The sequence below is a fragment of the Macrosteles quadrilineatus genome, unplaced genomic scaffold (genome assembly GCF_028750875.1).
Source record: "Macrosteles quadrilineatus isolate MER2022 unplaced genomic scaffold, UCM_ALF_1.0 Scaffold_3__2_contigs__length_128488019, whole genome shotgun sequence".
Taxonomy (NCBI): domain Eukaryota; kingdom Metazoa; phylum Arthropoda; class Insecta; order Hemiptera; family Cicadellidae; genus Macrosteles; species Macrosteles quadrilineatus.
Window position 1 is genome coordinate 78,145,609 of NW_026542596.1, and position 24,688 is coordinate 78,170,296.

At 33.6% G+C, this 24,688-nt stretch overlaps 2 protein-coding genes across 2 annotated transcripts in view; one reads left to right on the forward strand and one right to left on the reverse strand.

Annotated features, from left to right (window-relative positions):
• Positions 1 to 24,688, reverse strand: part of LOC128988484 (uncharacterized) — a 730,054-nt gene that overhangs the window by 41,066 nt on the left and 664,300 nt on the right. The window lies entirely within an intron of this gene.
• Positions 10,201 to 20,898, forward strand: LOC128988482 (dehydrogenase/reductase SDR family member 11-like). The gene is made up of 6 exons (XM_054409811.1): positions 10,201 to 10,429; positions 15,587 to 15,761; positions 17,321 to 17,450; positions 18,114 to 18,240; positions 19,056 to 19,187; positions 20,570 to 20,898. Exons 1-6 carry the CDS (start codon positions 10,298 to 10,300, stop codon positions 20,651 to 20,653), a joined length of 780 nt encoding a protein of 259 aa, XP_054265786.1. The 5' UTR covers positions 10,201 to 10,297; the 3' UTR covers positions 20,654 to 20,898.

The following is a 24,688-nucleotide window of genomic DNA, read 5'->3' on the forward strand; positions in this document are numbered from 1 at the left end:
TAAATTAGTGTACGCAACCCGCGTAATTAGCCTTTAAGACACTCGTAGAAGTTTTAAAGGCACTGCCAAGGCTCGTACCTTAAATTTTCTAAACCATTAAACCATTTTCGTCAAAAGGCGATTCAAAGTACAATATCAAGAACAGCTGATGGTACATATTTACCCCAGTATCCGTAACAGAGATCACAACTGCAAACAATTATTGATGATTGATCAATTGACTAATTGCTGTAGAGACAGCAAATGCTGTATCAAGGGACTATCCCTTGAGTGGAGAGGACAGACTGAGAACTACTCATGGTTGCTATTGTAGCCAAGATAAACATATTACGTATACATTCCGTGCTTAAATGTTATTCTCATTGTATTTTGACTCTCAAATTACACCACAGCCATTTGTAGATGCATATCTTTTACAATATATACACTCAAAATAAATACACTCAACGCTTAAAAACATGACGGTGGTAGGTGGTAGGCCTAATGTTTTGAAAGAACGATGGAACTAATGGTCTAGCTTTTTAGACTAGTAATAATTTTTTGTATTTTTCATGAAAATTCAATATAAATAATTAAACTAATTATAGATTCATGGGATTAGTGATGTCCCAACAGTATAATGTCCACCAAAATAAGAATCATAATCGTAATGTGTAATATATCCGTATAATGTATGAGACTTAGAGTTAAAAAATTAAACATTAAATGTTACGTGTTGGGCGAGCGTTTTTGGGTGGTTTTAAATCATCCCCTACGAGATTACGATGCCTTTTCCAGTTCCTCATTACCCTCACATTACTATATTATTCTTGCAGCTACAGTTGAATCTGTGGTTGAATATTTGGATTACTTGCTGCAGTTTTGACTAAAATATGTTCTTGAACAAAAATGTCACTACTATTATCCCAGTTGCTCTATTGACTTTGGGTATAGACTTAAAAAAAAAAAAAAACTATGTCATTGATCTTTATTTTATACAGTAATCGTAAAAAAACAATTCACTTACCTTCCAAGATCCCGAAAAAGACATTTAATGCGATTGAGTGTATATGATACGATTGTTAAAATAAATTTGATTATCCAAATCCTAATATTCGTAAATCAAATAAATATTTAAGCTGCTACTAACTTACACTTTTGGCTAAACAACTTTACATTAAAACCTTTCTGTCGAAAAGTTGGACTATAGTCTGAGTGAAAAAGTGTATGTCATAACATTCCTATTTTTAATGTAGTTTAGATAGTTTATTTTACTTTACAAACAAATTGTTCAGCTTTAGTCGAAATACAATATTTTTGTGTATAACTGTAGAACGTTTATCGCTATCTAGTTTTAGCGAATTTCCCATATAGGGAATAAGCTATTACCGTAGTACTCATGGTAAGACCTGGACGCGGGACCGATTTTTTTTTTCGTTTTGAGGTCCCTAGAGGCCAAAAACACCATCCGTTCAAACTCATATATATATATATATTTATATATTTATATATATATATATATATGTGTCCGTCAGCACGATAACTCGAGCAAAAATGATCCGATTTGGATGAAATTTGGTACAAATGTGTAAACGTACGTTTATTCGAACGAGTTCGCGATCCAGCATGATCGGACCATGGGAACGGGGGTTTACGGGGGGTTTTATGGGGTAAAAATAGGTTTTTCCTATTTTTGACCAAAAAAACATAAAATTTAGCAATTTCTTTCCAAACCATTTTGTAGAGCTTAAAAAAACAAATAATTTAGTATATTGAAGCGTTATTATGTGCCTAATAGTTACGGAGAAAATTCCAAAAAATTGTAAATTTAAAATTCCCATGTTATTCTTATGGGGAATAAGTAAACTGTTGTAGTTTGCTTGTTTGTGAACATATTTTGATCAAATTTGGAAAATGTTTTTATTTCTCACTACCTATTCACATTTTACAAACAAAAAAAAGTTTTACCCTCCTTGATGCAGCAAACCTAAGTACTTGTTAAACTAATTCTATTTAAATCAAGAATAAATGTTATATTTTTAAGTAGACATTTCAGTGTAAATCCAATCAGTCAAATGGAAATTCGCTTAGTCTGCAGGTTTGCTGCGGCGGGGGTATTAAGAACTTGTAACAATTAAGTTGTCTTTTTTCAAATAATAATGAGTATACCGTATTCAATGTGGAAAGAGCTATGAAGACTGTTTCCTAATAAATAGAGCATTTCACTCATTGTTGCTGTGTCGATATCAATAATGAATTCATCTAAGAAAGCACTTAACAGTTAAATTCATATATTGGTTTCCTCCACCCAATTTGAATATACAGTAAAACCGAGGTAAATGACACCAGGCTTATCAAGTATTACTGAATATTCATGAATTTTATCACCCAATGCTTGTCCGTATTGAATATCTGTGTTGTACTTGATATTGTTGAAATGAAATACATTTAATTACTATTTCTGTATATTTAAGTCCTCAACAATAATTTATATTAAACCTCTCGAAGCCTACACACATACCTTGTTCCACGTATGGAAAATATAAACACTACAATTGACTTTTACAATGATTTTGCGTATTTAAATTTATATTTTGCAACTTTGAAGATAAAAAAATATTCAAATCCACGTTTGGAAAATATAAACACTACAATTGACTTTTACAATGATTTTGCGTATTTAAATTTATATTTTTCAACTTCGAAGATAAACAATATTCAAATACAACATGGTTTTGGAACTTCTCATATATTTTATTAATGCCACCAAGTCAGGCGTATTTAACAGATTCTCCAATAATGAATTAGTACTAATTTCATATTTAAATAATTATCATTATCAATGAAACTAAATCTGTGTACAACATGTAAATAATTCAAACTTAAAGCAATAACAATAATCACATAATATTTTTTTCCTAGGACGCTAGGCACGAGTCCGGAATTGTTTTTCACATTACTTCAGGCTAGACCTAGGGGTTACGGCATTGTTACTTAGATAAAATCAATTAGTGATTTGGCGGAATTTGAACCCGGGACCCCAGGAACCGGAGTCCCGCGCTCTAATTACTAGACCAGCTCGCTCCCCTAATCACATGATAATGAAATATGATTTATTTAACCAAACATGACTATCCAAGACATCATTGCTCACTTGGTTGTGTATCTATTAATAAATAGATTTGGGAGTTTTTTGTCTTTAATTCTTTATTTGCAACGGTTTTAAATATGAAAAGAACGAGCAAATACGCTGACAAGTTAATAACAATAACATTGAAATACATAAAAAGAGTAAGCTCAGCAGCCGTCCTCAGAAGTGAATTAGTATAGAATGGAGTCAAGGGTCTTCTGTAGCTTTTGTCTAAGACCATTAGCCGTTTCTTTAACCAAGAAAGTTTATTAAAATCCCATTATCTTAACCCTAACCCAATAACCTAACCAAACCTAACCCAATAACCTATCCTAACCCCTTAACCTAACATGTCCTCCTCTATGATGCCCTAGTACCCCTGCACTAATACAAATTTCTCCCTCGAGTCTTGCGGTGAAGACAATAGACCTCCCAGACCTCTGTATTTGCATCGCCCATCGATCGCCATCAATATGCAATGCATTTGACGCCATGAATAAACAGTTTTAATCGATAGCGTGCAAGTCTCCTGCAGGGCTTGTAACTGCAAATGCATGTCCAGATGTTACATTGATTGTAACAGCTGACATCCTTTAATGCTGATTTATGGAAATTAACAGGCTAATGGTCACTGATTATTGCTTGATGATTTGTTTCGGATTTGTAATTGAAAGGTTTCATTGATAGCACAGAACTCAGAGAAAGTGTAAAGTTATTTTGGTGTTCGAGGATTTTTTACAAATACTTAGAATCATTATAGTTACTTTGCGGCTGTAGATATAAGATTTAATAACCGACGCCTAAGAAAGTGCTAAGGTTTATAAGCCAATAAATATCAATGAATGAATGGAAAGATTGATGATTTTTGGGCGAGACACAAAAAGGCCTATCAATCATATTTAAACGGTACTAATCAGTATTTAGAATCAAAAGGGTGATAGCACGTCTTCACGCTGTATAGTCCAGGAGCTGAGGGGGTTTGAGCATGCATGAAAGTAACTAGTACGCAATGTTATTGCTGATTATTGTAATATGGACTGTGGTGATCAAAATTACGTATGTCGCCTATTTCAAAAGTGGTCGATAAGGTGGGGGGGAGGGGGCAAACATGGTGGTTTGCGCTATGCGTTAAAACGCTGATAGTTCGAAAACGGTAAAAGATAGAACATCGGTTAAAACGTCGTTGGAATTCTAAAAATGTGGACAACAATAATGGTTATTGGGTCCGAGGTCGTATCTCTATAAATAAACAAGTTATTGTATAAAATATGTAAAAATGGACTTTTCGTGTAGTTTTTTAACCGAAAGTAGAATTAATTTGTGAGTGTCGCAAAGAAGTAATATGAAATATCTTTGCTGATAGTTGTAATATGGACTGTGGTGATAAAAAATACGCATGTCGCCTACTTTTCAGGTGGTCGTGAACTTGGGGGGAGGGGGGCAAAGATGGCGGAACACGCTATGCATCGAGACGACTGAAGCTCGAGAACGGTACGAGATAGGACATCGGTTAAAACGTAGTTTTAATCCAAAAAATATTACCAATAGAAAAGGTCATTGGGTAAAAAGTTGTATCTTAACTAATAAAAAAGTTATAACAATAATAAGTTTAACAAAATAAATCTACATCGTACAGCTATTTTTTTCGAAAATCGTATGGATTGTTGATAAATAATAGTGTAATTCCTTAATTACTCGGCTATATATTAACTAGATGCATTTTCTTATAAGAAAAAAAAAAATATTATTACGAATACAATTTGGTTTAAAATGTAAAACACGGCCTCCAAACTACATATAATACTTGGGGTTTTGCCGCAATCAAATGCATAATACAGACTACCACTACAAATCCAATTTTAATTATTATAAAGTTGTAGGTTATTATAATATGATTATGTAACAGATTATTATTCAGTTATGCCAGTTATTCAGTTCTTATTAACAGTTGTGCCGATATCAGCAGCACTGCGCAGCAATTATGACGCAACCCATCGGACGAACCCCAAGGCGTTTGGAGGCCGTGTTTTACATTTTAAACCAAATTGTATTCGTAATTAATATATTTTTTTTTCACCCTCTTGTTAATTGATTTAACATAAATAGACAAACATAATGCTATTCTCAAACATATCATGTTTAAAATATTCAACTTTTTTTAGGCTTTGACAACATAGCTCTGAAAACAGATTTGAGAAAAGAAGATGAGATGAAAGAATTATTTAGATTTGTAGAGAAAGAGTTTGGTGGCGCTGACGTCCTGGTTAACAATTCAGGAGTTGGCAAAACTGAGCAATTCACAGGTTAAGCTCTCATAAATATTTCAATGTGTTTTTTTACGGTTCATTTTAATTATTTAAATCAGCTGTTTTCATTGTTGCACAATCCTGATGTATGCAGAGACAGGAATTAGTTTGTGTTGCTGTGTGTTAGCGTAATGCGTGTTTGAAATTGTTCAAAATACGAGTATGTTTAAAATCTCTAATGATTCTATGACACAAGCTTCAGAGAAAATAAAGAGAAAGATATGAAGAGGAATACAGAAGGTTTACGAACTAATACAACTGACAAAATGTTAAACCAAATAAAGTAAGTGACGAAGTATTTATTAATATATATTTATCACGAATCCTAGAAAATAGTATTCGTGATATTTATCTAAAAGTATATGTATTGTCATATACGTTATGAAGTCGATGTTTACTGATAAAGAGTGGTATAAAACTATTTTAATATTACTGATTTTAATATTCAGTATTTGTGTATATATTTCATTTCCGTCGTGATGAAAAGTATCGTTCTTAACTCGAAATGGAAGTTATTTTCCCGCTCTTGATCCATTATTACCGTACTTGGCGGCTTCGTCTCGTACCCGAAAATAGTTCTCACATGATCGGCTTTGCTTCGCACGTGAAATTAGAATTTCCTGCGTTCGGCTAGGAACACATGAAACTTGATCGCGCGCCGGAAAATGCCACTTTCGGTCCTAGTAATGAAATATGATATTCTCACTTCGAGTGTAGTGTGGTATTCTCTCTTAATTCATTCAACAGCTGAAACCTTCGAACTTTTTCGACATTATTTCTAACAGACAACCGAATATGTAAGCCAATTTGTTCTAAACAACTTAACTAGCACCATTTCTCAATTTTCTTTGCGAAACATTATTAAGTAAAAGTCTGAGCCAAATAGTTAACAAGCCTAATTAGAAATAATAAATAAGCCTATCTACAATATCATTGAAATAATAGTGTTTATTGGTTAACAATTCCAACTAAAATGGTAAACGTTTCCAGAGCATCAGCCCCGAGTTGACCAGGATAGAGATAGTCAGAGGGACGTTTGCTGAGCTGATGTTTGATCAGCCCCGTCCTGGCTGCTGATGACGTGGCTGAGGCTGTAGTCAATGTTCTATCAGCATCTGACGTCACTCAGGTGTTTTTATAGAAAATATTAAGAAAGTGTAAAGGTGATTTAGAATGTTTTTCCTTTTGAGAAATTCTACATAGGTACATAAACAGTGTCAAAAAGCTGACTGTGGTCAATGGTATTTTTAACTACTGTAAATAAATTAATTACAAATTTTAATTGATACTACAGATACTTAAAGATCACATCATACAAAAAACGACAAACAAATTACATAGTCAAATATTTACGATACGTAAATCAAACATATTGTCCAAAACTTGTATTAAGTTAAGTTGTAAGATTAAAGGTACCACTGGCTTATCTAAGAGAACTCTTAAGCTATAGACAATATTTCAAAGTACTAATCATTAATTTTCTATAAATATTTCATGTGAATATTTCACACTATTAATAAATTATTATCGGCGATCGAGACAAACCGAATGTTTAACCAAAATCCCACAACAGCGTGTGTTCCATCTTTTATGAAAATTCGAGGATTACAAGTTGAATTAATCTTGTGTTAAAACTTATCATAAAGGGTAAAATTGAGTATTTTCTACTATGCATACATGGGGAGCGAGCTGCTCTAGTGGTTAGAGCACGGAGCTTCGGTCCCTGAGGCACCGGGTTCAAATCCTCCCAAATAACCAATGTATTATTTCCAAGATAATGCCGCAACCCCTAGGTCTAGCCTGAAGTAATTTGAAAAACAATCCCGGGCTCGTACCTAGCGTCCTTGGACAAAAAACCATGAATACGTGTTTGTTGCGAGAAATAAACTAACTTTACAGTTACACACCGAAGAGTCCATTTCACAAAGCGGTAACGTCTAATAAATAAGCTTAGAAAATACAAATTATAAAAGATTATTAATGTTTCACAACTACATCGTTACTCGTTGAGTTATATAAAAACAGATGACCCGTAATCATGTGACACTGTAGATGCAAGGTCATTGAAAAATAAAAAAAATTACAACAAATTGGTGACACGGTGACAGAGGTATTTTCTTACAATTTAATTTTAATGAAATGGAATGAAAATATAATGAAAAGAAAATAGTTATTAAGGTGAACTGGGGATTTCAAGTTTCTGGTTTCCTTACTTAAATTATTCATTTCATTATGGAGGTTCAATTTGTGTATGCCATACTCTATTGGGACTGAGTCATTTGAAAGAAGACTGTTTCATTCCTAGATTTCGAATTAAGAACATTATTTCCAAAAGGAACACAATTTTGGATACACAATTAAGTTAAATACTTAAAAATTAATAATAATAATATACAATACATGTTAATAGTAATTTTAATAATAATGTTAATGTAAAAATTATATGACTTCCTTTTCATCAAGGCCTATCAATAATAATTCCAAACTGGTCCTCTTAACTGTTGAAATACAACAAATAATTGAACAAAATGGACATGTTAATTGCTGCATAAATTAGTACGAGCAATGTTTTGGCTTTGGCTTCAAACTATAAATCAGAGTCCTACATTTAACTCCGGTCGGATTATGGATTGACAACTATTGCCAATAATTTATTATCTGGTGTGTTTGAGCTCTATGGGGTTAAGTTTTGAGTTTATAACAATTATTTATTTTAAGACTTCGTAGTATTTTTTCTTGTAAAACAGTACACTATTCAGGATATTTACGATTGGGGGTGAGATGAACTAGTGACAGGACTTCGGTACTCGAGTTCCTGGGATCAAATCACGCAAATTACTAATAGTTTTTTAAGCTATGATAATGACGCGACATTCAAGGTCTAGCCTGAAGTAATGTTCAGGGTTGCGGACCTTGGATGTGAAGTGAAAAAATTATCATTTTTTTCATAGAACTAACGCTTACCTTAAGCTAAGTTAAGTACCTTCAATTTACACGCTGCATCTTGATTACAGATATGTGAAGTGGTCCTGACACCGATCCAGAATCCATACGGAATGTACTGACTGATGATAGTAAACCACGGCAGGAGACAATTTACCGCATTTAAATATTTCCTCGAGAACAAAGTTTCTTATAACGCAAGTTTGTACTCAATAAAACTCTAGAGATTAATTAACTACGTTTAAAACTTGTTTATTTCCTCCAGATACGGTGATATCCACTTTTGTTAGGAGAATTTCCCTAAAACATCTTCTCTAAATATAATAGTTTCTGAAATACTAATGGTGGCACAGTTAAGTTGTTCACTCTGTTTATTGTTCGTCATACCGAATCTTTACTAATAATATCCAAGCAAACTGATCCGAAAAACAAGAATATTTATAGGTTATCTTAGTAATTAACGCCCGAAATTGTTTGAATTTTGTTTTTATGTATTAAAAAAAAAAACAGCTGATATCGACGTTTAACCAATTTGTCCAGTTTTGGTCGTTTATAGAAAGTTAAATGTACAGAATATTCGAGTTTAAGGTAATGAACTATTTTAAAATTTAAACTACACTATTGATTTTAGGTGTATTGTACACCATAACTCGATAATAAATACAAATAAATTTTCAATGGGAAAATGCCTTTGACTGCAGCATTTTTTAACCTTAAGGATACAGACCATTGTAGCTTCGCAATGTCCAGACTAAATTTGTTATTTTTTAGTTGTATATCGTTAGTGTTAGCATGTATTCATAAAGCATTTTTTTTGTATTCATAAAGGGATTTTGCACTGTGTTAAAATTATTGCATGTATACAGGGTGTTACGAACCTCTCTCCCGAAACTCCGTGAGGATGTTCCTTAGGTCAAAACATAGCCTTAACCATAAAGCGGCCGTTATAATGTTTCAAAGCTCAATAACTCAAAAGCCATAGGACTTATAAGAAGGTTACAAATAACAAAATGGATGGAAATTTAATTCACTTTACAGAAATGCACAGTTTTTATAGGGTCATAAGACAAATAACGGAGAAAAATAAAATTATCTGAAGTTAAATCAAAACATTTGGGAAAATTCAATAAATTTGGATGTACTACCTTATAAAAATGAATTTTCTCCGTTATTTCTGTTATGACCATATATAAATTGCTCATTAATGTACAGTGAATTAACTTTCCATAATTTTTTTTTTCATTTGTAACTTTTTTTTTATAAATCCTATCATTTTTTAGTTATTAAGCTTTGAAAAGTTAAAATGACCGCAATTTTGAAATTATACAAAGTTGAAACTTGATGCTTTGTAAAAGAATAGTTACATTAGTCATCATACACGTACTGAGTTTGAAGTTGGTACCTCAAGAGGTTTTAAAGTTATGGGAAGTTATATAAAAAAATACATACACACCGGCAGATGGAAAACAAAGCGAGATAGGGCATATGTTTATATGATATTTTTTGTTTGTTTTGACCTAAGGAACATGACCACGGAGTTTCGAAAGACCCTGTATAGTATTAATAATCCACAAACTGTTATGCATGTAATTTATTGTATGGCAATTTTGCCGTAAATAAATAAATGTATCAAAAACAGACGCACACATTCTGACCAGTGTATAAGGTATAAGTAACCAAGCCCTCAAGGATACACTGTTTCTATTCTGTACTCTCTGGTTCAGCTTCATTGTATAACGATCCAAGCGGTGATCAAGAGTGTAATCAAGGCAAAACTTACGTAACTGAAGGCCTTGGTTGGAGAATGTCATGCAATTACTGGTAAATACCCAGCAGGTCTCATATCCTTGTTTTCACTGATACAGTGTTGTCGGCAGTATACAGTGCTATAGTTATAGTTCTATTAGTTCTGGTAGTGCGGATAGTTCCACAGTACACCATGGATCGTTGGAAGGGTCGGGTAGCCGTGGTCACTGGAGCCAGTGGGGGTATCGGGGCTGCAGTTGCTAGGCGACTTGTAGAAAAAGGGATGACTGTGGTGGGGCTGGCAAGGAGGGAAACTGCAATGCAGGTAAGGAAGTACAATTTTTGAACTGTTCTAAACCATATTTTTGTGTGTGTTTACGCCACTGGGAAGTTTACGTTTATTGTAAGGGTACGGTCCGAAGCCTGTCCTTGTTACTCTGTAACGCAGGCCTTTCGTTCTAGTTCTATTATCGACCCCACTTAGGGTTGAACCAGTAAGCTTCAAGTTATAAGGGCAGCATAACCCCTTAGCAACCCAGAATAGTACGTGATGAGAATTGAACATATTGCCTATGTTCATCAATTTCAAATCACCAAAAAATGATAAACTTACAATACAAGCATATAAGTCAACTTCAACACTAAATGTTACGTGAAATGACTCACATAACTCTCTAACGTGACTCACAGTTAGTCACGTAACTAAGGTTAACGTAAGGTAGAGTTGAATCTAAGATTACGTTTATGTAACGTGATTTTGCTGTTGCCACCAATAAATAGATAAACAGTAGTGTACACTATTTTACCTTCGACCATTTCTTAATTACTAAAAATCACTATTCTTAACTTACAAGAGAGGTTAACTTTTCGTTTATAACCATTCATATCCACTGATGCAACAACTTCAACCACTCACTCATTGTTTAATCAATTAAATTACATTAAATTAAATTAAAGTACGTATAGGGATGGAACGACTGGCTGGGTAGCTGAGTGGTTATAGTGCTCGCCTACTAATCAAAAAGGTCGCCGGTTCGATCCTGAGAAAAGTCAGTAGCTTTTTGATGGTTCGAAACTGGACCCAGCTGTTCCTGATCATTGGGCTTTAAATAAATGATCCTGGCTAATGAAACAGCTGATCTTAGTCAGTAACAAAGCTACACAGATCATCTCACACCATTCTACACTCATCCTTCACTCATATTTGGGTTAAAATACGCACCTAAGTGGCGTCCCCATCTTAATGATTGATAATTGATAATGATTGATAATTGATAAATTGGTCTAAACAGCTGATAACTTGACGTTCAAAGTAGTACGATTTTACTTATTTTCACTCAATCATTGAACCTCATTGGTCGGTTACTCGTGTAGTTAAGTAAAACAACAATGCTGTGAAGTGAATCCTTTCAATTCTAAGAACTGAACTAATAATTTAAAAACGGCCGTAGTTGAAATGGCTAAAAAGTAAGAATGACGTTATTTTAACACTTTAAGTTATTGTTTCTGCATTAAAATATCGGAAGTGTTCGACAGAATGAAATGGCATTAACATAATGATTAGTCGCGCTAATTCTAATAACCGGTAAGGTTCTCAGCAAGAATTTCATTGTATCTCAAACGTGGTATTTTCACTACACTGACTACATAGTACATATAGGCCTACGAGTCATTACAGAGAATAATAGATTATGGATGGTGTTGCCATTCGTCATTTGACTTTCGGTTAAAAGATCAATATTTGCCAGTAAACAAGTCCATAGTCTGAACTCTTTTCCTTTCAAAATTAGGCCTAGTAAAAAAATCATATGACTTATAATGCAAAATAAATCAAAGATCAAAACAAGCAACACAAAAAGGATTAATTCAAGTCGAAATTCAAACGATTTTTTATAGCTCTGTTGTCTCAAAATAGTGGCTAGAAATACACATTTCATATAACAATTCATAGACATCCAGATTGCATATACATACTGCACCACTGTATGAATTGATAATGCGTTATAGTTATAAGACCATTTGCATCGACATAGACGAGGACTCGATGATACAAAAATTTAATGCAATTTCAAATAACATAACCAACTAGTACAGTGTTCTGTACTGTATTCAGATTTATTTGTTAGTTAAAATGTCACATTAATGTTCCTTCATACGAATATACTTTCCAAGTTACAACGCAAGCTATCATACGAGATGTGTGTTGCAGACATGTTTGTACGATCATGAAATCGATCAATCAGAAACAGAGGTTTCAGCAAAGCCGTCATTTCCTGAGCCCGAGGCCACCAATAATGACAGTTGGCCATATCAGGGCTGTTATCAAACATGTTGGAGACGCCTAGCGCAGGGCGGTCCCTGATTGGACGACCTTTCAGTGCAATCGTTATGTGGATAAAACTGTGGACAAACAAGATACCATGCATTTAAAAAACCCCCTTTTTGTTGTGACAACAAATATAATCCAGTAAATTTGTATTTAAATTCACTCATAGCGAGAAAGTTTTGGGGTAGTTTTGATTTTTTCCATTTCTTATGTATTTTGGGGTGCTGAATCCGAATCTGAGGTTTGCCAACAAAAATTCTTGACGCAACATTGACAAAAATGAGAAAAATATGGAAAAAATGATATTTTTTGTAATATTTAGCTTATAACTCAGAAACTATCAACTTTTTGTAATTAGTCTATATTATAAAAATTAAAGTACACAAAATTTGCTACAAAATGTACCCCTAATGTGGTAATCTCCGATGAACCGTTTAGGCTCCAGAGCTTTTTGAAAATTGGAACATTTTGTGTTAGTTTTTAAATTTCTCCAATTATTCTGTCAATCACACATATTCATTGTATATGCCCAGGCAAAGGTCTTATATAAATCCAAAGTGTTAAAATTGATTAATTTTGTGTTACTGAACCGTTGACTTTTTATTTAGTGTACAGAAAAGTTACACGAACTGTTGCCGTTTAAATTATCCTCGCTCAGAGGGTTGTAATGAGGCAGGTTCTGGCAAACGTTTCGATGCATTATTTGTGAGTATTCTAGCTTGTTCATCTGGACATAAAATGTTAAAAGTAAAAAAAAAAAAAATACACATAATAATAAGTGATACCAAAATCATAACTATCAAAATTAAAATAACAGCAATCTGTTAATCATGCAATATCGTATGCACCTGATGACGTGATATTTAGATATACGTAAATAATAAAATGTTATGTATGCATATACTGTTGCCAAGCATTTACATTGTGTATAGATTTAACAAGTTAATAAATAAAGAGATGTACGTTTGGTACTATACTTACTTTCTTACTTACTTAGACTCTAGCATCACAGCCCATTGTACGTCCTCAATCGTATTGGCACCCATTATAAAATTTTCTGTGTAAAATTTTAAGACCAATGCATGGCTTAGAGTGATTGGCACTGTTACCATAGGCCAATACTAATTTTTTTTTTCACTCGAATGTAAATGTAAACTCTAAGCGAGTTATGTCCACACAGCTGCTTGAGTTGGGGGCAGTGAGGCAACGTTGGTTTTAGTTTTCTAGCCAAAATTTGTATTGACTATCTTAAGTCAATTAACCCTTACCACTCTCATGTAGGCCTATGCCCTACGCCCTAAGACCTACAATCTATTTAATCTACACACAATGTAAATGCTTGGAAACAGTATATGCCTACATAACATTTGATTATTTACGTATATCTTAATATCACGTCATCAGGTGCACAAGATATTACATGATTAATTGATTGGTGTTATTTTAATTTTGATAGTTTTGATTTTGGCATCACTTATTATTATATGTGTAATTTTTTATACTTTTAACCTTTTTTAAATTGTCCAGATGAACAAGCTAGAATGCTCACAAATAATGCATCGAAACGTTTGCCAGAATCTGCCTCATTACAACCCTCTGAGCGAGGATAATTTAAACGGCAACAGTTCGTGTATCTTTTCTGTACACTAAATAAAAATTCAACGGTTCAGTAACACAAAATTAATCAATTTTAACACTTTGGATTTATATAAGACCTTTGCCTGGGCATATACAATGAATATGTGTCGTTGACAGAGTAATTGGAGAAATTTAAAAACTAACACAAAATGTTCCAATTTTCAAATAGCTCTGGAGCCTAAACAGTTCATCGGAGATTACCACATTAGGGGTACATTTTGTAGCAAATTTTGTGTACTTTAATTTTTATAATATAGATTAATGACAAAAAGTTGATAGTTTGTGAGTTATAAGCTAAATATTACAAAAAGTATCAATTTTTCCATATTTTTCTCATTTTTGTCAATGTTGCGTCAAGAATTTTTGTTGGCAAACCTCAGATTCGGATTCAGCACCCCAAAATACATAAGAAATGAAAAAATCAAAACTACCCCAAAACTTTCCTGGTAAAAACACAAATTAACTGAATTAATATTCAGGAATGCGTTTTTGAGTTAAAGATTCTTTTAAATTGTTAAGGATTTTTAACGTAGGCTTCTATAGTCAATGGCGTAAGCTAACTATCAAAGCTGCCTCACGAATATTTGAACTACATAAAGATATATTGTGAAGTAAACAATGTTTATAAGATTAAATTGCATTGATCCTATATAGTTTGTAAAAAAAAACAAAAAAAACCGAAACTGTGTTTTTGATAGACTGTTGGATACAGAAGTAGACATCCCAGAATCATTGCATTTTTTTGTTGCTGGCCAATTTGATGGGTCATAACAGTTAGCCTACTATAGCTCACAATAAGTCATTTGATTAGTTTGACAGAAATCAATAATTTAGATTTCTGATTCATCAACTACGACGATTTTGATAAAAACCAGGTGACAATTTTAACATGGCGATGGAATGAGGTTATATTAAACGAAAATTTGAGACTCTAGAGTTAGTATTTAACCAGATGAAAGAGTTAATGCAAGAGTTAAGCTATCATTAATATTTAATTGGTATATTTAAACTTCGAGTGATTCACGTTTAGATACAAAATTGAAGTTACCAGCAACACGGAAAGCTTTCTGTATAAAATCGTAAATACCTTGTACGTACACAAAACATTGTTATTTACATAATTTATTCCAATCGATTATATCACTAATTTTGTTTACATTAAAGCTCTGAATTGAGGAAGAACACCCGTAACTATTAAGCTGTAGAGGTTGATCCGGTCTATTCAAGTACATAAGAGAACGGGTCTACGGGTTAAAAATTCGTTCTGACCACGACCTCGTCCAACATGCAACCTTCCACAGGACAATGGCTAGTCACGTGTGACTCCTTCCTGTCCTTGATATGAGTCAAGGTCACTGAGTAAATCTATATTGGGTCGATAGAGTTTTTGGCACCTGACACAGTTTAGGGCAAATTTATGAATTGATGACTTTATGAATGGCTGAATTTTGGGATAATTTATGAATCACCAATACAATCAAATGACTTCAGAGTCTGACACGATGTATCGATCCATAGGAGATGGCAGACTCGCTGGTCGACGCAGGAGCAGTAGGCAAGTTTATTCCTCGCAAGTGCGACTTGGCCCTGGAGTCAGAACTCGTGGCAGCCTACGCCTGGGTGGACAGCACTCTGGGAGGCGCTGACGTCATCGTCAACAATGCTGGCCTGGCCGATAACAGTCCACTACTGGGTATGATCATAGACAAAAATAATTAAATATAGACCGACAGCATTGCTGCGTGGAAGTTGTGGCGTCCACCGCTAGGAGTGCCGTGTAGTCAAGGCGCACGCAATACGTAACTATATGACACTCCTAGCGGTGGACGACAGAACTTATGCTAACCGCAGCCCTGATGTCGGTCTATATTTAATTCTATTTGTCTATGGTATGATGAACGGACACATACAGATTCAACAATGGTTGGAAGGTACCATCCAAACATACAGTCAGCAACCCGCGTAACGACCCGGGGAACATAAAATAGGTCCCAAAAATAATCAAATTCACCAACTATTTCTAGTCTTTGTCCAAGAAGGGGTAGCTTACTAATCCCAGTCAGGGACAGGGCGTCGATGTCAAGAGAGACATGTAATTTCATAACACCAAGTTGTATGAGAGCTTTTAAGTCAACGAAGGCTGGTACACACCTAAGTGTAGCTCGCATAAATATATTTGTCGGTGGCAAATATAAAGTAATAAGTTGTGGATAAACCAAATAATAATTCATCACAAAATTCACCTTTTGGGACTTTAAGCTTAGTTTCAACTAGTTAAGAGAATGAATGGGAAAATATTACTATTTTTGTAGTCCAACATTGTTCTTCCAACGCTTGCAGTTCAAATGGATTCTTGTTTCATGTATAGGTTAATCTTTGTCAATTACCTTTAGTCTTAGTGTTTCGCACACAAGCTGGCCTATGACAGATACAATTCGAATACGTTCACAGTCCATCCATTCACTATGCTGGTAGTGATTTTACAATAGTAAGCTTACATAAAGCGAAATAACATTGTTGGAAGTAAATTGTTTGAGTTTAATATATCACAAAGTCTCAAAACAAGTTAATCAAAATGCACCTTTAAATCACGAATAATTTCATATGAGTATGTTATTCTTACTATTTGTTGTTAAGAAATGTGACACATGTACCTATGGCAAAGACTAGCGCAGCTACCCCTCATCGGGACAGGAAAAGTTAGTGAATTTCAATATTCGGTGGACCCATTTTTTTCTGCCTGACCTGAATTGTTGGGAAGATTGGTGAATTTGAACATTTGGTGGACCATTTTTTCTGTCTGACCCGAATTGTTAGGAAGATTAGTGAATTTGAATTTTCGGTGGACTCATTTTTCCTGCCTGACCCGGATTGTTGGGAACATTGGTGAATTTGAATATTCGGTGGACCATTTTTTTCTGTCTGACCCGAATTGTTAGGAGGATTAGTGAATTTGAATTTTCGGTGGACTCATTTTTCCTGCCTGACCCGGATTGTTGGGAACATTGGTGAATTTGAATATTCGGTGGACTCATTTTTTTCTGTCTGACCCGGATTGTTGGGAAGATTCGCAAACTTCCCATGGGGTGGACCATTTTTCCGCCTGACCCGAATTGTTGGGAGGATTGGTGAATTTATATATTTTAAAACCATTGGCGAATCTGTACGTGTGCTGGCGCTGATGAACTGTAATAGCACCAAGGTAGAGTTTGATTACCAATAAACATCTGTAACGTTACTGTTTTCTCACAGAGGCCTCCACAGATGTTTGGCGGATGATGTTGGACGTTAATGTCCTGTCCTTGGCAGTGTCCACCAAACTGGCTCTCACCTCCATGATGGCTCGTGGAGTGGACGATGGCCATGTGGTGAATATCAACAGGTGAGAACCAATGCAGTTATAGGTTACTTATACCATTGACCTTTGGATACTGAAGTCTATCAATAATAAAATCTTAGACGCACAACCCTATTGAAGTATTATTTTGTAAGTGTTTTTACTATTAAAGTCAATTAGTTATACTGTTGCACAAGTCCTTGTGTTGTTTGGAGATTCGATTAGATAAGACATAAAAAACAGTTATAAAAATAATTGTCATATATTGTAAAATTTTAAATTTGTATTGTAAAAAACCATAAAATAATGAAACATTTTTATAAAAAGCTGCTTGAACGATTTTGATTGAAAAGTAGTACGGTATGTTACAATCAAGTGGCTGGACTGTTTTTGATTAAAATTCTGTGTTTTATTATTGCTTATTTTGTGATTTGCCCCATAAAATATCGTCTACTTGGCTACTCCCACCGCTTAGCATGATAAGGGGCGTTGACAAGCTAATCAGAGATATTTTGTGTCAGATTGCTGATACGAAATTATGACTTGTTATCCGTTTTAAAATAATACCTGTAATAGTTCGCAATTCCTCAAATTCGAGCAACAGGTACACTAGTACAATAGACTAACAGTTTAATGTCTTGAATACAGATACATAAAATGGTCTTCAATGTGACTTTTATGTGTAAACTTATTTTTGTACTGTTTCAGTTTACTCGGGCACAAGGTCATAGGCAACCTGTTACCTTTCTACACAGCTACCAAGTGGGCGGTCACCGCGCTGTGTCAGTCCTTTCAGAACGAGTTGTGCGTCCGTCAGTCGCACATCAGAGTGTCGGTGCGTAGTCTTCAAGGTTGCCAATTTGTAATCATAGACCTAAAATGTGACTCAGATTCAAAGTGATGAAAAACTCATATTGGTTGTTTACAAATGGATGGGAAAATGTTATTTTATTGCTTCGTATGAAACATTATGCTTGATGGCCAAAAACATTGTCATCCTAATAGTTATATTTTGTTGGCTATGTTATGAGGGGTCATATTTTTAATAACTCGATAGGAAAAGCATACTTCACATAAATGCATCATATAACATGACTTGGAACAATTTACTTGATTTTAAACCAACGCATTTGTTATCATTCATAATTTTAGTTTGGTTTTGTTTAATTTCATATCAGAAGTTTATTGATTTGCATTGACAAATGTGGTGGCATACAGTTTGATTTATAATACGATTTTCAAATCATTTTCAACAAACATACAGCCACAGACTACAGCCTACCTTTGAACTCAAGTAGTAAAAAAAGATTATGTTGCCACGTGAGTAGATTTTTCTAAAAAGGTTGGAGGCCTCTTTACCTTGCATTTTCCCATTAAAGACTACGAATCTGTGCGAGGAACATATCCGACAAAGCAAAGGGTGATCTGGTACAGTTCTAGGGTGAAGTGTACTGACAAAATGTAGTAATAGGTACCAGGATCCAAACCCACGGTTTCTCTACCATGGGCTCGAAGAAGTTGGCGCTATCGACTCACCAACTCACCAACAATTCAGTTAATGTATATTATTTTTTTAGTGACATAATACATCCTGATCCTGATGCCTCAATGTTGGAAGTAATAGTTGTAGAATTTTCTCGTTTTTTGTAGAGTATTTGCCCGGGGCTGACGAGGACGGGTCTGTTACCAAACTTTGAAGAAGGGAAGATGGCTGCAGCACTTGACCCGAGTGACATTGCTGACGCCGTCGAGTACACGCTAGCTGCACCATCGTCTGTCATAGTGAGTATGATACTAGCGAAAGAAATATTGCAAAAAAAGCTTACTGGATTGGGAAAGCAAATAAGTTGCCATTAACAGTTTACATTTAACTAATTAATAATCGTTTTTCATTCTTAAACAACGGACTCGTACACTTACTCATCAGTTCTTTAATGTCTCTATTGGACATTTGAATGTTTCCCTTGGTCTATTTGTCTGTTTCTGAATGTTACGGACTTTGGCTCATTTAGCTTCTATATCCTTACGGTTTCGCTTTATCGTGGAGAATTCTTTGTATATTCCGTCTACTTGATACTACAATAATATATACCGTTGCTTCACAATCAGATTTATAAGCTTTTAGTAGGCAATTCAGGTAAGGAGAAATGGTTAGAGAAAATATACTATGAGTATATATTGTTAGTTAAATCATTTAGTAAAACTCATAAATGCTCATTGCTGAGAATTTTTTATCGAAAGACCTAGCACTCAAATATAATAATCACGGGATAAATCTTCTGTTGAAAATCAAGGCCTTATAGACCAGCCGTTGCTCTTTGCTTCCAAGAATGTCCAAGAAAACTTTCGTAAAACGGATTGTCTTTTGTAAATAGTGTCAATAAAAAAAATCTGTCACCTATGCAACTTTAATTCATTGAAATAACCGTATTGGGACAAAATAAATTTAAATGTACAGTAGGGAATAGCAGTTAGTTTAATCGTGCGTTGACGGTCCATTGTTTGAAATCACAACGGACCAAACCCTTATTTAGTCCAGGAACACAAGGGAGTAAACTGTGTTTTTACAACCCCTCACTCAGCCCTCAGAGCCATGCAAATGAAGCGAATCTCGGGTCACTGACTAACAAAGCTTTTTCTAAATTGAACCGCTTAGAATCGTAAATTTAAGGAAGGGTGTGTTTTAATTTACTTTTTTTAAGATAGCTCAAACAATAAAATAAATGAAGATAAAGTAAATCATATTATTGGAAAAAGGTTGGCTAATAAGTAATATATTTTGTAAGTCCTTTTTACGACTTCCATAGTTGTATTCTCACATCGATGCCTAATCTACCATAACCACTATTTTCAGCCCAATATTTTCACTTTCAAACCATATTGCAAAATTCAGTATAATACAAAACCTTGAAAAAATTTCAACAATAGGTAATTATAGTTTATTATCATGATACTACAGAGGAAATAACCTAGGATTTTATGACAGAGTAAATAATCACATCCACGCATACGATTTTGAATTTGCATTTCAAATTTCAACAAACAGAAACAATGTGCACAAAGTTTAATTTATTTGTTATAGAACTCAATCCCTCCAAAACAACCTACACGTTATTTTTATGAAACTACACAGCTAAAATCAGTAATATTGTTTTTTTTTTAAGGTTGCCGAAGTGAAGCTCGCACCCAACGAGGGGACAGTCGGACATATGCTCGCTCCAGTCAGGTCTCTGGATCAAACCCAGTGATTAGAGAAATATTATAATAAGAAAATAGAAATAGAAAATAGTAGAAATATTATAGTACTGAGATAGGGTAAAATGTTAAATTTAACACGGCCAAACTTTGCTTCATGGCACAAAATATGCAATACTATAATGTAACTAAACCTTTTTGTACCCTTGTGATTTTGTTTTTAAAATGCTTTAAATTTTCTCTAAAAGAGCTTTAAATTATATTTTTATGTTATTAAAAACTTTTTGATTAAAACATGTTTATTTGTATATTTTCGCCATTCCTTTCTCTATTTGTTAAAACTATTCCTGATTATGTTTAAGAATAAATTTAAGGTTGTTTAGTTATGTTTAACAGCGAAAATAAAATTGAATAATCTATATTTGATGATTTAATCGTTCATACACTGAAACATATTACATGTTCCGCAAGCCTACTTTATGTATCCATTACGTCCCAATAACATGTACAATAATTATTCGTCAAAACCCTTATTTAAATCAAATAAAAATTAGATGAATGTTCATGTCATGTTTAGAATATTTTATATATCTACATAATGTTAAAGATGTAAGCAAATAAAAGAAAATAACAATATTTAAACTATGAACAATAATAAATAAATTTGAAGATAAACAATAGGTAAAACATAGACAAGACTTGTAAAATATTATATCGTCTCTCGACTAGTGTAATACAGTACCAAGGATCTCTGGGAACCGGAGAGACGACTCAAGATATTAATTCTAATTAAGTAAGGGAAACCAGAAGCCTAAACATGGACCTAAAGTCGCCTGCACCACAGATATGTACTACGTCTTGGAATTAATACCTGAAGTTAAAATAGCTTAAGTTCACAGGTAATTTATGTTATCTGACAATAATTTGAAGCCATAAAGAAGATATAAATAATCTTCAATTAAATTAGTTTAATTTAATTTATTTTGATATGTCCATGGGTATATTTTTAATCATACTTCTCTCAGCCTGAAATGGTGTTCTCTTCTTTTACAATACGGTTATTAGGTGGAAAAATAAAGGGCAAAGTGGATTGGTGAGTTGATATTCATAAAATATTATAGTAAAATTTAATTTAAAAATAGCCATATCGAGAAAGTCTGTTATAAACTTACGAGGCATCCAATTAGGTACAAATAAAGACTGTTTTAATAATATCCCTGGGAAAAATGGCGAACTTCTCAAGTAGTGGGAATTTATTTAATAAACCTTCGGAACATTGGGATTAGACGATTGTCTGATAAAATGTGGATGATTTAAAATTACCTACAGAGGATGAAATTGCTGTACCAAACAATAAATTGTTATACATTTTGGTTTCCAGCACTTATTTCAATACTGCTAATTTTATTAAAAGAAACCTTTACGCCACATAGTTAATCACTATGTTTTGGCAATTAATCGTACAAAGTTAATACTTTAACACAGAGCTTAGATTTTTCTTTAACCTTTTGGGCAATATCTTAGTTTTACACAAAAAGTTTACATTTTTCATTACTATTTTCTTCTATTGAATAATATCTTTTCTGAAGGAGAACAGAAGACAATAAAAACCTTAATCAAAAGAGAAAATGAACAATGGCGAAGGAAAAATCGAGTTTGACTAAAGTATTTCACTAGGGAAAAAACTCTTTAATGAAAAAGTGAAATGAAAGTGTTCAAATATTATTGCATTTCTAAACAGACAAAAGGTTAGGCAAGGTACATTTGTGTAAGAAACAATAGCTTTTAGCGTTTGGCTACTTTATTTCCGAGAATGAGTTTGATTTGAAATGAAAGAGAAGAGAGAACCCGGTCTTTGCTGTAACGAGATTACAACAGGTTTATTGCGTATCGGTAAAACAAGGCGAACCTGCGTTTCTCTGAATCTTGGAAATATTTCTAAAAATATGAATATGCTTAGAGGACACTATCTTGATCGTGGGTTTTTATTCATTACAGCTTATCGTTATGTATAGATATTCATTATGTAGGTCCATACTGGAAATTATTTAACCTAAATATTACTATAAAATCTTTAATAATAAATATGCAATATTTAAGTAATGAAGAAGGCCTAGGTTATTGGATTTTGTTTATGCTTTTACATTACATTTGAGAGTTATTTTGCCGTGTTTTTTTGAATGTAGGAAGATTTGAAATTATTTTTCATATCCATTGTTTCACCCCTTTTCTCAACATTTAGAATTTCGATTCATTCTTCTAATTTTGCACAGAAATGATTGTTGTCTAATATATGTTCTTCGTACATTGAACGTTGGGATGTTTGATTGTTCAATATGGCTTCATTATATGGCTTGGACATGTTCTTTAAATCTGCACAAATATGCTCTTCCAGTCTGACCAATGTTGAGTGAGAATTTGGGACAATGTCTAAATTGTATTTAGTAAATTCCAGATTTTTCATATTTGTCAATTTTATGAGGGTTTTTGTTAGAAAGTTTATCAATTAAATCGAACGTGTTGTTTCTAGATCTATGGCTAATTTTGTTTATTTTAATACATATTTTAAATATTTTCAAACTGTTTACGACGAACCCGCACACATACATCTTGGTCTAATATAAAATCTTCATAGCATTCAAATAATTGTGTGGCATTCATCAGACCTGTTTAATTACTATAGGTTAATTGCATGTATAAAAATAAACTAAGGCGTTGCATGACAAATTTACAAATTTTTGTACTCTACGAAAAACGTGTATTTAGTGTCACTTTCCTCTTTAATTATGTAAAATCTCACTAAAATTGGTAAACAAACTAAACAGAAGCATGAGGAAGGATCCCATATAATATATAGACAAGTATGTTTCTTGAAAAAATTTTTTCCCAGCTCGTGTGCATCACAGGGAAAATCTACGCATACAGAATAGTAGTTTACGCAACGATTGCGTTAAGTGAGTCTTTACGACACGAGTAGAAAATTTAAGGCACGAGCCTTGGCGAGTGCCTTAAAAACTTCTACGAGTGTCGTAAAGACTATTAACGCGAGTTGCGTACACTACTTTACCTACGACCGTTTTTTAATTACTATCAATCTGGATTTAATTACTAACAATCACTAATGATAACCTTTTAGAGAGGTTATGTTTTCGTGTATTGTCATTGCCACTGAAAGTGATGCAACGACTTGTTGTATAATCAGCTGATTTCCTGTAATTACGTGTTTGTTAAACTTCGTTAAATATTACATTGCTAGCAGCATTCTTACCATAAATAATATTGTATCAGGTGCAATTCGGCAAATATTTCATTTATTTTTGGACTTCCACCAACTTAATTAAGAATACGCGAGTATCAACATGAACAAGTCGGATCAACAATTAAATTGGTCAACTGATCAGCTGATCAGCTGATTAGTTGACGTTCGAAGCATTACAATTTTAATTCTTTTCTCTTAATACTTAAACCTCATTGGTCCGTTACCTGTGTGGATATGAGAAAACTATGCGGATATGAAATGAAACTATGCGGATATGAAAGTAAACAGCTGTAAAGTGAAACTTTTCAATTCTAAGAACTGGACTGAAATGGCTACTTTAAAAAAACGGTCGTAGGTAAAGATATTTTCTAATAGATGTGCAGAATAACTTTAACTTATATATTAAAATAGGCACAAAAGTGAATTTAAAAGCAGCCTTATGAGTTGCCATGCTCTGGTGACGTAATAACAACGAAACATAAACAGAAAATCTAAACAAATGGAAGAAATTCCAATCACATGTTTTATTTACAGCGCGGGATGAAAATAGAGATGTCTGTACATCACATTTTTTTGGTCGAGTTTTCTACCACCGGAAGATTTCTAGTATTAATTATTATAAATACATTTAAAGAGACGTGTTTGTAATGAAATAAAAAGGAAGTCTTAGAATTTCGTGGTTCATTACGCACAAATAGTCTTAGGCATTTTAAATAGCAAGTTGACCATAGGAAGTAAAGGGGTCTGGCTTATGACATATATTTATTAATTGTAAAACGTGAACCCTGAGAAGCGTGTAAAGTACGACTAATTTTAAAGTTAATTATCT

Bases quoted from the DNA above. Each gene is read 5' to 3' on its own strand.
- LOC128988482 (XM_054409811.1), top strand. From the start codon at position 10,298: ATGGATCGTTGGAAGGGTCGGGTAGCCGTGGTCACTGGAGCCAGTGGG. The intron at 17,451-18,113 runs GTGAGAACCAAT...GTACTGTTTCAG, and splicing joins CATGTGGTGAATATCAACAG to TTTACTCGGGCACAAGGTCA. The intron at 18,241-19,055 runs GTGCGTAGTCTT...CGTTTTTTGTAG, and splicing joins AGTCGCACATCAGAGTGTCG to AGTATTTGCCCGGGGCTGAC.